Below are 13,556 nucleotides of genomic sequence, written 5' to 3'. Positions count from 1 at the left end.
AGATGCACCAAGCCTGACAAGTAATCTTCTATACACGCTGTGCCTCGTGTAGCGTTCCCCCGTTATTGAGTGACCAATCTTGCCAATGCCTCGTTCACATCTGCATAGAGGTATGCCATGTCACTTTGGTCCTGTATGGTGTAGCGGATCCGAATGGCGAGGGCTGCATATACGCTGAAGCTAGCACTGCCGCCAAAGCATCCAACGCTTCTCCATAATAGCAAGCCCTGGGTCGAGTAACCTCAAAGCGTGTTGTGCGACACTCGACGCTTGAAGCCTCGCATTCGCCAGCCCTCCGCCCTCTGGTCGGCATGATGTTTGCACAGCCAACATGGCCGGGTCGTGGGTGTTGTCGTAGGCACAGCTCAGCAGCTCTGATACCAAGATATATCACAGCTTCGACTTCTCCGCCAGCAGCTTCTCCAGACCAGCCTTGAGCTGATCACTCATGCCATCCTTTCCAGGTCGGCGACTGTCGCGGTCGACGAAAACGTGGATGAACTCGCCGACAGCTTTGACCTCCTCTTGACCCCTTTCGAAGACACCGATCTCGTATGTGACAGAACTCTTGCCAAGCTTGTTTACTCGTAATGCGAGATCTACGACGGCAGGAAACTCGATAGGGGCGAGGTAATCGCAGTGCGAATGTACGACGAGGCCGATCTGTGCGGAGGTAGGTGGGTGCAGTGAGCAGTGCTGGATGAGGTATGTGTTGACTACGGAGTCAAATCTGCTCATAATTAGTAAGCGCCGCTTGTAGGAGTGAAGAGACATACAGATAGTAATATACGCTGTTATTCATGTGATGGTACATGTCATTGTCGCTCCTTCCTGCTGTCAGTATCGAGAACGGCACGGCGCGAGAAGACGCACCATCTTGTCCTATACTCGAGTTGAAACTTGTAGTCGCCCCGTCTACGCGACTTCAATGCCTGCTGTGCCATGTCGTCGCTGCTTGTGGTTGGTGTTGGAGGCAGACGCGTCTCGGACATGGAGACGACGGGCTAGTTGGCTGCGTCACCCATCAGCCTCGGCTTGCGCAGCATGGATTTCTCCCACACGCACCTCAACCCCTCTCCCCCGCGATTCTGGCGCCCTCTCCGCGCATTCTCGCATACCTCGCCTCCAAGGGCCGCCTGCCTGTGCCCAAGACTCGCACAGGCTCTCCCTCCATGGCCCTAGTGCCCTCGCCCCCGCGCGACAAATACCCGCCCCTGCCCGACGACAAATTTCCCTGGAAGGAGCCGCCCGCCGTCGCAATCACGCCCTGCGATCCCTGGCCGCGCCCATACTACCTCGAAGATGGCCTGCGCAAGGTCACGCCCTACCACTTCACATACAACACCTATTGCAAGGAGAGATGGCGGGGCCGAGAAATTCTCGACATCTTCTCTAGCGAGTTCCGCGACCGGCCCGCCGAGTACTACAAGCAGGCCATAGAAGAGGGTCGCGTAGTTATCAATGGCCAGCCAGTGCCGAGCACGAAGACGATAGTCAAGAACGGCGATGTCATATCCCACACCCTCCACCGCCACGAGCCTCCGTGCACCGCCCAGCCCATCGGCATCGTCCACGAAGACGACAACATGATCGTCATTAACAAGCCCGCCGGCATGCCCGTACACCCCGCCGGCCGCTACAACTTCAACTCTATCATCGAGATCATGAGGGCCGATCGTGGCTATACCTGGAACCCGTTGCCGTGTAATCGGCTGGACAGGCTCACCAGCGGCATCATGTTCATTGGCAAGCACAAGCAGGCGGCAGAGGAGTTGAGCGCACAGATCAGAGGGAGGACGGTCAAGAAGGAATACATCACGCGAGTGGTAGGCGAATTCCCAGAAGGAGAGATCCTCTGCGAGAAGCCTATCTTACAGATCAGCCCGAAGCTCGGTTTGAACCGCGTGCGCGCAAACGGCAAGGAAGCGAAGACGGTCTTCAAGCGATTGGCATACTACCCACCTAAAGACGATGGAAACAATGGCGAGAATCAGGATGGAGAAACAGGCCCCAACGGTCAGCCGTGGAAGAAACTCCGCGGTTACTCCATCGTGCGCTGCATGCCAGTAACAGGCCGCACTCACCAGCTGCGCGTCCACCTCCAGTTCCTCGGCCATCCCATATCGAACGATCCCATATACGCCAACCAGCGCGTGTTCGGCCCTGCCCTCGGCCGCGGACAATCCGAAGACGAAGACGACGAAGACATCATGTCCCGCCTCTCGCGCATGGGCAAGGAGGAAGTCGCCGACGCGGTCGCATACCACGACGAGATGGTCGATGCCTACAACAAGAGGAAAGCGGAGCGAATGACTGGGGAGAAATGCAAAGTCTGCGATACAGATCTGTATAGCGATCCAGGGGTCCATGAGTTGGGTATCTACCTGCACGCGCGCAGATACAGGTGTGAGGAAGGGAAGTGGGACTATGAGACTGGCTTGCCTGAATGGGCATTGCCACCACCTGGATATGAAGGCCCTACAGAAAGCACAGCAGAGTCTGATCCTTTGGCCGTGGACCTAAAGAAGCTGGGCTTAGAGGATGATGAGCCCAAAAGTGGAACATCCACAAATGGCATCAAGGATTCAAAGTCAACAGCTATGTCGGAAGAACCGAACGCCGCCAGTGCGAACGCTTGAGTGTTGACGCATTGGAATCTGCTATATATAGACATAAAAGTTCGAGCATATAGAAGTTTTGAGATACCCACCAATGTATTCTTACTAGCAACGTCCTGGTGTACGTCTCCGGTGATGAGGAATTCGCTCCGTATGGGCGCATCTAATCTTCGTCATCGTCATCGCTGTCATCTATTGTATCTCTTCTCTTGCCAGGTATCCTTTGGTTGTGCGCAGTGACATCTTGATCATCCTCATCCTCATCTGCCTCATCGCTGTCTTCAGTGTCTCCCTCATCCTCATCATCGTCCTCGTCTCCGTCCTCATCTTCCTCGTCATCACCCACACTACCCGTCCGAGGCGTCCCCTCCCTCTCCCTCAACTGCGCTTTCAAGCCATCCAGAATAGCGCCCAGCCTTGCTTTCAGATCTGGATTCCAAACCTTACTTATCTGGCCGTCCATCTCTTGGATCTTGCTCCTCAACTCTTCCGCTACCTTATCCTCCTCGTCATCTTCTTCGTCATTATCGTCGCCAGAAGCTCCAGGGCCGTCTTCGACTTCGATCTTGCCGCCGAACGCAGCTGCGAAGTCGTTGGCGACTTTGCGTTGGGGAATAGCAAAGATGATGTTCTCGATAGATGGGAATGTCTCAGCACCAGTCGATGGCAACTTGTTGTTCTTCTTGCCTCCAGATGAAGGGTGAGAGCTAACACAACCTAAGACCTTCGCGAAGGCCTCCGCAACATCTCTTACTGGATTCCCATACGCTCCAACGCCCCAGGCCCCAAGCACTAACGCTTTAACCCCCTTTTGTTCCGCTATCCTCAATACACCCTTAATCTTGCTTTCTACAATCTCCCTATCTTTCTTGCTTAATCTCTTCTCTTCCTCTTCTTCCCCTTCTAGTTCAGGAAACCGTAACATCCCCGCGCTGATGACGTCGACATACCAGCGCTCAGTCGGAGATAGCTCACCGGCACTATCGCCAAGAGGAAGAGCAGAGCGGAAAACGAGTACATCGTGTGTGTATATGCCCCCGTATTCGGGGAGGCGGTAAAACGTCTCTTTAAGTGATGGGAGAAGGGTTGTGCGTGCGCAGAGGGATTCTTCGGCGGAAGTGGCGCCTGTCAGGAGACCGCCGCCTGGACGGAGGGGAGAGGCCATGTTCAAAATGCATGGGTTTGGTTGTTTCTTCGACGTCTGCTTTGATGTGGTGGTCGCGGTGGCATCGTATGATGAGGGGTTGGCGAGCATATGTGCAGCTGTGAGGGCGTCTGTCGTTATCATGCGTATACATCGCGGCTTCCTGGATGGGTCGGGCGTTGATGTTGCAGTATTATTCAAGTTGAGGTTTGATAGCCCTTCGTCGAGAGAATCATTGCGTTTCTTGCCTCTTCCTTTTCCCCTTCCTTTGCCAGCATCTCTCCCCACATCACCATTCCTTGCATCCTCCTCTTCAACATCGTCTTTCCCACCTTTGACCTTCCGCCTCCCCTGACCCTTCCTCTTCACATAGCCCGTATCTTCACCACCCTCAACACGTGCACCAACCCTATTCTTACTATCCTGCCCCACCGTGCCGTTCGGCTCCGGGTTCGGAATAAGCTCACTCCCGTCCGCACCTCGCCTAGCTCTTGCATTTGATGCCAATATTGCAGGAACTACTTTGTTCACCACGTGCCGCGCTTGTTTGGCTCGGATATCTTTGCGCACGGCGGGTGGCGCGAGACCCTGTGATTTTTCGGTGCGGCCCATGACCGCCTTATTGCGCGTATCTCTAGTTTTCTGGTTGTGGGGGTGGAAACCTTCGTAATAGAAGGAGGCGACGTGACCAAAATATGTGATGATTTCCTCAGGCGGTTGCTGTTATTCGCGAGTACTATGTTGGTTGGTCTGGTCATCGCTGGTTGGTTGAGACTATGACGTTTTCGGGCGGGTCTGGGGCTAGTGGAGCTAATACCCTTCGCTCGTCCAGCTGCTCCCTCCTTGCTTTCTGCAACCATCACGATCTTCAGGCTCAGGTCAGGCGTTGGTGAGTATGTTGCGCATGTGCTCCGTTCCAATGCTTGGATCGCACCCCAAGCGTGGCCGTACTACTGACAATCCACTCGTACCAGTGTATTCCTGGGTCTCGGCTCAGTAGAGTAGGAACTCTTACATAACTGCAATAGATCTGCAGTGTCTCAAGGACTCTGACCCTAGTTAATTGGATCATGTAGACCTCGATACGCGTTCGAAGGTCCATCTGTTGAAGGGAAGATTGCGCGAATATCCACAGCAATGTGCCTGAAGAAGGCACGATCTCCTTCCTTCATAGTCACGATCTGGAACCCAGTCCACGATATGGAGAACAAAGCCGCTTCTGGGCCATCTTATGTCGATTTACCGCTTAGCCCCCGTTCCTGAGAGGCGGTTCAAGTCCAACAGAACGCGCGTTCATCACAAGGTGGGCACTTCGCTCCGCCAATTTGTTCTCGAGAAGGAGGCTTCGCGATTGTATCATATGGATGAAGTGGGCACGACCCAGCTCAACAAAGGCAATAGAGGATACTTGCCTTCGTCCTCAACCACAATCTAAGTCTTAGCATCTTCGCACAGCTCTTGCTGAATTCATATAGATACTGCTTTCTCCTCTTTCCTCTATTGTTCTTCATCTCTTCTCTCTCCATCTATTACCAACAAACTGAACATCAAAGACAAGATGTTCTCTCTAGTCCAGTTTTTCGGACTTCTTACTATGGTGATGGCAACCGTCTTCGCAAACTTCGGCAACAAGTCCGTTTGCGAGCCTCTCTTCTCGGGCTCTGGCCCCAAAGTCTTCCCGGACACCCCCGAGGCTTTCCAGGCCTACACTCCCTTCTCCGATGCTGCATCATCGGCCGTCACTCCCCCTGGCTACGTCCAGTCTTACTCCAACCTCCTCACCACGTACGATGAACCATCACAGTTCGTCCACTACATGACCATGGACTCGTACGATGTCGACCTGTGTAAGTACGACTCCGCACTGGAGAGCATCACACCAACAAGTGCATCATGGCTTCAACAAGTTTACTAATTACTTTCAGGTGCTGCCGAGTGCGACAATGACGCCAAGTGCAATGCTTTCACCATCTTCTTCGAGCGCCAGCCCGCCCATGCTCCTCACGGCATCCATTGCCCCAACCCTGAGTCTACGACTTATATCAGTACGTGTCTTCCTTCGAAGAGTATGTGAGACATCAACTGACTTCCTGTCCACCTTCACAGAGTGCGACTTGTGGTCAGGCACCATCCTCCCCAACATCGCCATCAACGAGGGCCAGACGCGTGAGGACTTTCATGTCGTCATGGCCGGCGCCAATGCCTACGTCAAGGACGTTGTCACACCCGATGTCCCTGCCGGCTATGCCCTTGAGGCGTACGCACTCGGTGCTGCCATCGAAGCCCCTCTTGACTGCAACGGTGAGGACACCTACATGGGCATGAGGTACTGGCAAGACGGCAAATTCGATGCTCAGAGGTGCATCACCGCTTGCGAGGAGACCAATGATGCTTCGGGCCGCCAGTGCCACTTTGTCAACACGTACATGCAGCGTCGCAACAACGTCCCCGTCGTCCAGCACTGCGCCATGTTCTCCAAGTACTGGCCTATCGAGTAAGTTCACCCACGAACTGTATCTACTGTGACCTTCCGTTGACTCAAATGCAGATTCGCTACCAACGTCGGTCAGCTACGTGGTAACGATGAGATTGACATCTCCGAGACTGATTCTTACGGGTAAGCTGCTCACTACCTCCCTCTCGACACGTACTAACCCAGTTTCAGTATTCGCCACATCGTCGACGACTTCGCTGCCTGCCTGCCCAGCGACAAACCTACCTCAGTCGCATCCAGCACGCTGGAGACCAAGACTCGTGCCAAGAACGTGCTTGCAACGCCGTCTTCCTCCTCCTCCTTCGACTACCCCATCATCGCTCCCGAGACATTCAGCGACTGGGACCCCGTCATGGAGACTACCACGTACACTACTCCCACCGCCACTGCTTCTTCTTTCACCACGCCCATCATCGCCCCGGAGACCTTCTCAGACTGGGACCCCGAGTACGAGACGGCCACTTTCGATAGGCGTCGCCTCTTCAGTCATCGTCGCCAGCTTGTCAGGCCCACTGGTACAGAATTCATTACCGATGTCCCTGATTTCGCCTCGGCCTTCTCTGCTATCCCTGCTATCCCCACTATCCATTAGATTCCCCGCTCGCTCGACATGACTTATCATGTCAGTGGGAATGACGTCGCAGGCGTAGAGTCTGCTTGTCAAATCCTGCAATTTACGAGGTAGCGCGGACGATAACAGCAGATCTGGACACGGATATGATCAGCCATTATGGTGTTTGAGCTTTTGGTCGTTGATTTGGTTCTATGGAGCATGGCCGACTTTGAGTGACATGTTTGAACCACACAAAAACATCAGAAAATAGAAAATACCAGAAAACAATATAAAAATCCAGAAAAGATAAACCATTGCAACCTTTGAGTCTTGTATCCGGTGACGTGGTAGTTCGTACGATGGAAACGAGGATTTGGTGCTGACACTTGGCGAACTACAACGTGCGGATCTTTTCGTGCAAGTTTGCAAAGTAACTGGATGTCGTTTCTCATATTCATACTTCATCGTGCTGCGATACACTTCCAACCCAACCCTGTGCGCAAGTAGGCACGAAAGACTTGTAATCTGCAGAACTCCAAACCCCATATACCCGGGAACGCCTACATCGCATTACTTCTTGCCATCCCCCTCCTCCTCGCTCCTCTCATCCGTCAGCCTACTAATCTGACTAAGCGTACTCATGCGACCCAGCAAATCTGGTCTTTCCGCTTCCTTTTTGTTCCCAGCCGTGAGCGCACTCTTATCGCGATTCGTCCAAAAGAGCCAGCTCTGACCGTTGTACAAAGCAAGAGGGTTGGTAGAACTAGCTCTTTGCCCTTGTGACTTCTTTTCGTCCTCCGGCTCAGCAGTAACAGTGTACGGCTCTTTGATTGGCGACGAGGCTTCAGATTGTGATGCACTGCGTAAAGATGTGGTGGTGCGGTCCATGGATATGGATGTCTTGGGTGTACCCGTGGGCTTGGTGTCGAAGGTGTCGTTCGTTTTTGTAGGATGCAGGACGGGGGATTCGTGGGGTGTGGAGTGAAAGCTCAAAGCAGCTAGCGACTTTCGAGGTGAAGCGCTGCGGCGAGGGAGGGAATTCGTTGAGTCGAAGCTGGCGTGCGATATGCTTTGTCGCCATGTCATGATCCGGTCGTTTGGTGGCTGTGTAGATACACTGTCTCGCCGTGATCGGCTGGTCCGCGATATGATACTGCTGGGTCGTCCGATACCCGACATTCTCTTCATGGACGCTGTGTCCCACTGTTCGCTCAGCCGTATGCGTTTTTGGTGGGCACAATCTTGTCTGAAAACCTTCAGCGCTCCGGTATAGTCTGCTGTAACGATTATGTTGCCGCCTCGATGTGCCGAGCGAGCAACGTATGCCGGGCTTTCCGCAGCTTTCTTAAAGTTGGTATCTGTGGGTGCGGGTGTCGGATGGGCTGAACCTGCCTCTGTAGGCGCCCGCGACGAAACGACGGACTCAGCTTTTGACACTAGAGTGACCGGTGGTGGATTGCAGAGGTCGAAGATGGGATCTTCCGATGCGCTGAGCAACTGCCGTGTCTCGATGGGTGCCATGACAGTACACGTCGTGATAGAATTATGAGCTTCGAACATTTCCACCGGACGATGATTCCTCTTCTCGCCCTCTACCGTAGATGTCGTCGACCAAATGTACGTTTTCCGATCCTCGCTTCCACAGATAATGTGTCCACTGCTATCAGCAAAGGTAGCTCGTATTTGACTGCAGTTGTTTTCGTGACCACGGAACTTCATCTCTAGAGTCTTGTCCTTCATGTTGTAGATGCGCAGCCTCGAATCATTGCTCGATACCAAGAGCTTCATCTCACCACTCTCGCTTCCTGGAGGCCAGTATGTCGCTTGGATTCCAGTAATCTTGCTGCCCTTCGCGTTCTGACCGCGAGTCGACTTTACGTGGAGTTGCGCCTGCCACTTCAATCCTTCAGTATCGTAAAACATGCAGAGTCCACCGAGGGTACCAGCTATACACGTCTTTCCGTCGGGCGTAAACGCTACTGATGTGATCATGTCTGGGACAGTGATCGAAAACGCCACGCTCTTGTCGGGGATGCTCCATAGCCGCAACTTGGCGTCAAGCGAACCAGCTAGGAAGAATCGGTCGTCCGTAGGGTGAAACTGAATGGAAGGAACAAAGTCGGAATGCTTGAATGTACATAGATTCTCGTCTCGGCTAACGTGCCATAGTCGAACGGTTTTGTCCATGGAAGAGGATAACAGGAAGTTGTTCTGGTAGGTGTCAGCTAATGCATCAATGCCTCGCATAAATTCGACATACCTTGCTCCAGCTCAAGTCCAGGATCGTCGACGTATGTCCTTGGTATTCGCGGACGGGCTTCTGCTGGAAGACTGGTGCGCTGAGTTGGGCATGCGGATCGCTCTCGGTATTCTCGTGTGCGCGGCGTCCTTCTGGGCTGTCAATCACGGCCCACACCCGGATGACTCTGTCCTGACCACCAACAGCAAGATACCTCCCATCTTTGCTGAACTCAACCGCCCAGATAGGATTCTGCGTAGCGGCCGACCCAGACTGAGGCGCAGGGTTTGATCCAGCAGCGGGGGGACTCTTCTTATCCGATCCAGAGCGTAACTCCTGCGCCAGGAAGACACGGTCAAACTCCTTCTCCTTCTTGAACTTTGTCCTCACTTTGATGTATGCCGGAGGATGTGGTATCTTCGGACTGAAGCTGACATTGTCGACATAGAGCTGGGCATCCATACCCTCTGGTCGTCGGTCGTCTGCCTCAGAGCCATTGTCGCTTGCGCCATCGAGGGTGCTCTTCTTTTTGTTGCCTCCGATGAAGCGACTAAGGAATGACACTTTCCTACATACATAGTCAGCCTTACTGGTCACACCTGGAGCTAGCGTCGGCAATGACGATCAGGCCAACAAGAGAGCGAAGCGCGAGCTCAGCCTCGATACGCGGGTCCTGAACCTCAGTACGAAATACGCGCTAACCCTTGGCATGTAGCCATATGACACCCCATGCGCTCAATTGAACGACCATGTGCACTTACTTCTTGTCTGCCTTACCCCCGCTTGTGTCGCGGGCCGTCTCTCCACTCAGTTTCTTGTCTGCGTTCGCTTCGTTGGGTGACGTTGGCGATTGGATCGGCTCGGTGTTCTGGGATCGTAGTTTCTGTACGGCGGGCGACGTATTCGTTCTCTGGAGGATTTGCTATACGATAATGCGCAATTAGCGTCCGTCTCCGCATCTCGGACCTTATGTGTACATACTTGCGAGAGCGGGTCCATGAGTGTTTCGGGCAATCTCTCTCCATCGCCAATGTATCCATTGTGTGTATCGCCTGCCGGTTGCGCAGAGGGTGTGGTGGGGCTTCGAAGTTTGGCGGAGAGTTTCTTGTTGGACAATGGGCCTGCGGATCCTGGAGTAAGCATCTGTCAAGTTGCGACGTGACTTGCAACAATGGGTACTGGTGTGTGACGTACCGTCTACTGTGATTGAAGACGCGTTCTCCTGGTTCTGGAAGTAGGAGCCTTTGCCAACGGCAGGTGGGTCTGTCACCTTGATCTGGGGTACGGTGTCTGCCATGTTGACTTGTCACGAAGCGGCATGGATCTACCCCGGCGCCACCTCAATGTACTTGACACCCTTCGCTGAACACACGGATTTGCGTGCTGCGACCTGGTTCAAGTGGTAATCATAGAATATGCACGCTGCACTAGAATAGCGATAGAGTCGGATTTTGTCGCGGAGGGTCGCGGATGTTTACGAGCTAGCCTGTCGTTGTCTGGTGCACCAATTCTGTACGCAAATGCAGGGACAGGATTACCAATATCCCCATAGCGCGCGATTGGTTAGAAGCAAGTAGTCAAGGTGTCGCAAACTGCAGAGCTGAACATGGCGCTGGACAGCCTGCAAGTATCCAGCTCGCTTGTGGCAATTCCACAGGATGGCAGCCGCGGGACGCCTCACGCATGGCTGACGTCATAGTAGGCGGTACCTGAGCGAATCCTTCCAAGGGCAAGGTTGCGGGCCTGGGCGGCGCGTAGCATCTGCAGAGGAAGTCGCGCGCATGAAGGCTACTGCGAGTAATCCACGTGGTAGAAGATATGGGCAGGTATCGGCAAAGCTTGGTTCGTTCAAGCGCATGCTGTCGCGTGGCGTGTCGGACCGAAGCTGCACGCGTCATGCACGAGTAACATCATGAAGACCTTCACGCGTCAATGGAGATGTGGTAGTGGAGACATGTATATATGTAAATGTTTGTATTCGTGATTATTCAAAATGATAGAGTCGTTGATCCCATCGCTGTCGCGTACTATAGCTATCCTACCGCATCACTCATCCAAGAGGCCCATCCCAGCTAGCTAGCAACGCCATGACTCCAAAGTGCGAAGAGTGGTTACTTCAACAAATGCAAAGGGGGTATGTGAACGAAGATGCCCGGCATCCGTGCCAAACCCAAGCGTCCGAAGTGTTGTACAGTAACTAAATCGCAAATAAATAACAAGAGAAGAAGTCGAGGCGTCTAGAAGTCCTCGTCGAAGCAGAAGTCTCCGGACTGGCCTTGGGGCTCAGGAGCGGGCGTAGATGAGCCGTCCTTCTCGTGCTTCTTTGTGCTAGCCATGACACCAGCCTTCTGGTAGTCACCGACGCGCTTCTCGAAAAAGTTGGTCTTGCCGGCTAGCGAGATGTTCTCCATGAAGTCGAAGGGGTTGGTGGCGTGGTAGGCCTTGGTGTTGCCAAGAGCCAACAGCAGACGGTCAGCAACGAACTCGATGTATTGGCACATGAGCTTGGCGTTCATGCCGAGCAGAGCACATGGCAGAGCGTCGCTGAGGAACTCTTGCTCAATCTCAACGGCCTCGGTAATGATGGCCTTGACAGACTCGAGGCTGGGCTTGTTCTTGAGGAGAGAGAAGAGAAGGCAGGCGAAGTCGGTGTGCATACCCTCATCACGGGAGATGAGCTCGTTGGAGAAGGTAAGACCGGGCATCAGGCCACGCTTCTTGAGCCAGAAGATGGATGCGAAGGAGCCGCTGAAGAAGATACCCTCAACAGCAGCGAAGGCGACAAGACGGTTGGCGAAAGTAGAGTTCTTGTCGGAGATCCATCGCATGGCCCAGTCAGCCTTCTTGCGGATGCAGGGAACTGGAACGCGTTAGGTGATGTTGCAAAGCACGTTGTAGGTATAACTTACTGTTGTCGATGGCGTTGAAGAGGTAGCGGCGCTGCTTGGGCTCGCTAATGTATGTGTCGATGAGAAGAGAGTAGGTCTCGGAGTGGACGTTCTCCATCATGATCTGGAAGCCGTAGAAGCATCGCGCCTCGGGAATTTGTACTTCGCTCGAGAATCGCTCGACGAGGTTCTCGTTGACGATGCCGTCGGAGGCGGCGAAGAAGGCGAGGACGTGGGAGATGAAGAAGCGCTCGTCATCGTTCAGGCGGTAGTTCCAGTCGTGGAGATCCTTGGAGAGATCGATCTCCTCTGCGGTCCAGAAAGAAGCCTCGGCCTTCTTGTACATCTGCCAGACCTGTAGTAGACATGTCATTAGCAAGGGTATTGCTTAAGTGGGGTTTGACGCGTCTAGTCACGCGTAAAGCGCGTTAGATCGGAGTGAAACTTACATCGTGGTACTTGATGGGGAACAGGACGAAGCGTCCAGGGTTCTCTTGAAGGAGGGGCTCTTCGGCCTCCTCCTCCTTGATCGTGGGCGCGACGGTGGGCTTGACCTCCTCAAGGTCATCCTCGAAGTCATCTGGGATGCCGACGATGGGCTTGAAGGTGTTCTCCTTCTGTGCAGGCGAGAAGTCAAGCTTCTTTGCGGGCGAGTCGTTCATCTTGAGCGAGTCAATCGCGGATGCGACCTTTTGACGCGTTAGCATGGACGCGTCTTGCTGGGTACAAGTACCGGAAGTATCGCGACGTACCTGCTTGGAAGGCGTAGACTCAAGAGCAGACATTGTGAAGAGAAAATATGTGTGGAGCTCTGGATTGTGTGAAGAAAGGCGAATGTGCAGTCAGGATTACAAGAAGTATCGCTGATGTGGGCTGATGATGGTTGTGGTGTAGAGAGAGACGAAGAGCAGACGCGACTTCACTATAAATCCGCGTCAAGACGCTAGCACGTGACTGGGCGATCGGCTTTGGCCAGCCACTAACGCGCCTTCCTCGCGAAAAGACGCTATGATCTCATCCATGTGCGGCTTCGATCACCATGACTTTTGTGCCCTATAAACATCGGATTACATTATAAATCTGCCTGAACTACATAATCGAGCACGCGCATTCTAATGACACCCATATTGCCTTCTTTTCGTCTGTTGGTCGTCGACAATCATCGTCAACGTCTTCCAGCGCGTCGCCCAGCCACGAGCTTTCACGTAAAAACCGTCTGTGCCAGACGCGTCGCAACGCGCTATGAGTCGAGTCTCCCCACCACAACATGCAAGGGCCGTTTCCGCGACTAGTTAGTCCTGCATTTGGCGGCTGAACAAAGGCTTGGAAATACATTTGAAACCCAGATTGGCCCGCCTCGAGGCCCGTCTCGACGCTTGCATTGGCTGCCATCTGGCCGTGCTCGTTCCGGCCTCGGATCAGATTAGATTTTCTCTGATAATGATCTGACGCTGATGGCTGGTTGGCTCCACTCGACTCGTCACACGCCGAGTTGGACATGTTTTGGCCCGAGAACGCGTCGTGAGACCGTGTTGGACGCGTCTGAAGCTGTTCCGTCTATGCGATGCTCACCTTCCCCTGACTTGCTCCCTTATCCCACACATACTTTGTACGGGTTTG

General features: G+C 53.6%; 6 protein-coding genes across 6 annotated transcripts; 2 read left to right on the top strand and 4 right to left on the bottom strand.

Annotated features, from left to right (window-relative positions):
* Positions 1 to 390: 390 nt before the first annotated feature.
* J4E88_000294 (uncharacterized protein) lies at positions 391 to 944 on the bottom strand (the record flags this gene model as incomplete). The annotated part of the gene is made up of 3 exons (XM_049393973.1): positions 391 to 730; positions 777 to 827; positions 874 to 944. The coding sequence occupies 3 exons, from the start codon at positions 942 to 944 to the stop codon at positions 391 to 393; spliced, it is 462 nt and encodes a 153-aa protein (XP_049259802.1).
* A 228-nt stretch (positions 945 to 1,172) lies between these two features.
* On the top strand, positions 1,173 to 2,639 carry J4E88_000293 (uncharacterized protein; the record flags this gene model as incomplete). Its single annotated transcript, XM_049393972.1, has 1 exon — positions 1,173 to 2,639. The coding sequence occupies one exon, from the start codon at positions 1,173 to 1,175 to the stop codon at positions 2,637 to 2,639; it is 1,467 nt and encodes a 488-aa protein (XP_049259801.1).
* A 142-nt stretch (positions 2,640 to 2,781) lies between these two features.
* On the bottom strand, positions 2,782 to 4,374 carry J4E88_000292 (uncharacterized protein; the record flags this gene model as incomplete). The annotated part of the gene is made up of 1 exon (XM_049393971.1): positions 2,782 to 4,374. One exon carries the CDS (start codon positions 4,372 to 4,374, stop codon positions 2,782 to 2,784), a length of 1,593 nt encoding a protein of 530 aa, XP_049259800.1.
* A 946-nt stretch (positions 4,375 to 5,320) lies between these two features.
* On the top strand, positions 5,321 to 6,848 carry J4E88_000291 (uncharacterized protein; the record flags this gene model as incomplete). The annotated part of the gene is made up of 5 exons (XM_049393970.1): positions 5,321 to 5,609; positions 5,688 to 5,807; positions 5,869 to 6,256; positions 6,311 to 6,379; positions 6,428 to 6,848. The coding sequence occupies 5 exons, from the start codon at positions 5,321 to 5,323 to the stop codon at positions 6,846 to 6,848; spliced, it is 1,287 nt and encodes a 428-aa protein (XP_049259799.1).
* Positions 6,849 to 7,379: 531 nt separating this feature from the next.
* J4E88_000290 (uncharacterized protein) lies at positions 7,380 to 10,345 on the bottom strand (the record flags this gene model as incomplete). The annotated part of the gene is made up of 5 exons (XM_049393969.1): positions 7,380 to 9,020; positions 9,070 to 9,616; positions 9,810 to 9,970; positions 10,030 to 10,169; positions 10,243 to 10,345. 5 exons carry the CDS (start codon positions 10,343 to 10,345, stop codon positions 7,380 to 7,382), a joined length of 2,592 nt encoding a protein of 863 aa, XP_049259798.1.
* Positions 10,346 to 11,285: 940 nt separating this feature from the next.
* On the bottom strand, positions 11,286 to 12,721 carry RNR2 (Ribonucleotide-diphosphate reductase (RNR), small subunit; the record flags this gene model as incomplete). Its single annotated transcript, XM_049393968.1, has 4 exons — positions 11,286 to 11,908; positions 11,958 to 12,291; positions 12,386 to 12,625; positions 12,689 to 12,721. 4 exons carry the CDS (start codon positions 12,719 to 12,721, stop codon positions 11,286 to 11,288), a joined length of 1,230 nt encoding a protein of 409 aa, XP_049259797.1.
* Positions 12,722 to 13,556: the final 835 nt, after the last annotated feature.

This window comes from Alternaria novae-zelandiae (genome assembly GCF_023758075.1).
Source record: "Alternaria novae-zelandiae strain BMP 2774 chromosome Unknown scaffold_1, whole genome shotgun sequence".
In the NCBI taxonomy this organism is placed as follows: Eukaryota; Fungi; Ascomycota; class Dothideomycetes; order Pleosporales; family Pleosporaceae; genus Alternaria; species Alternaria novae-zelandiae.
This window is presented reverse-complemented; position numbering and strand designations above follow the sequence as displayed.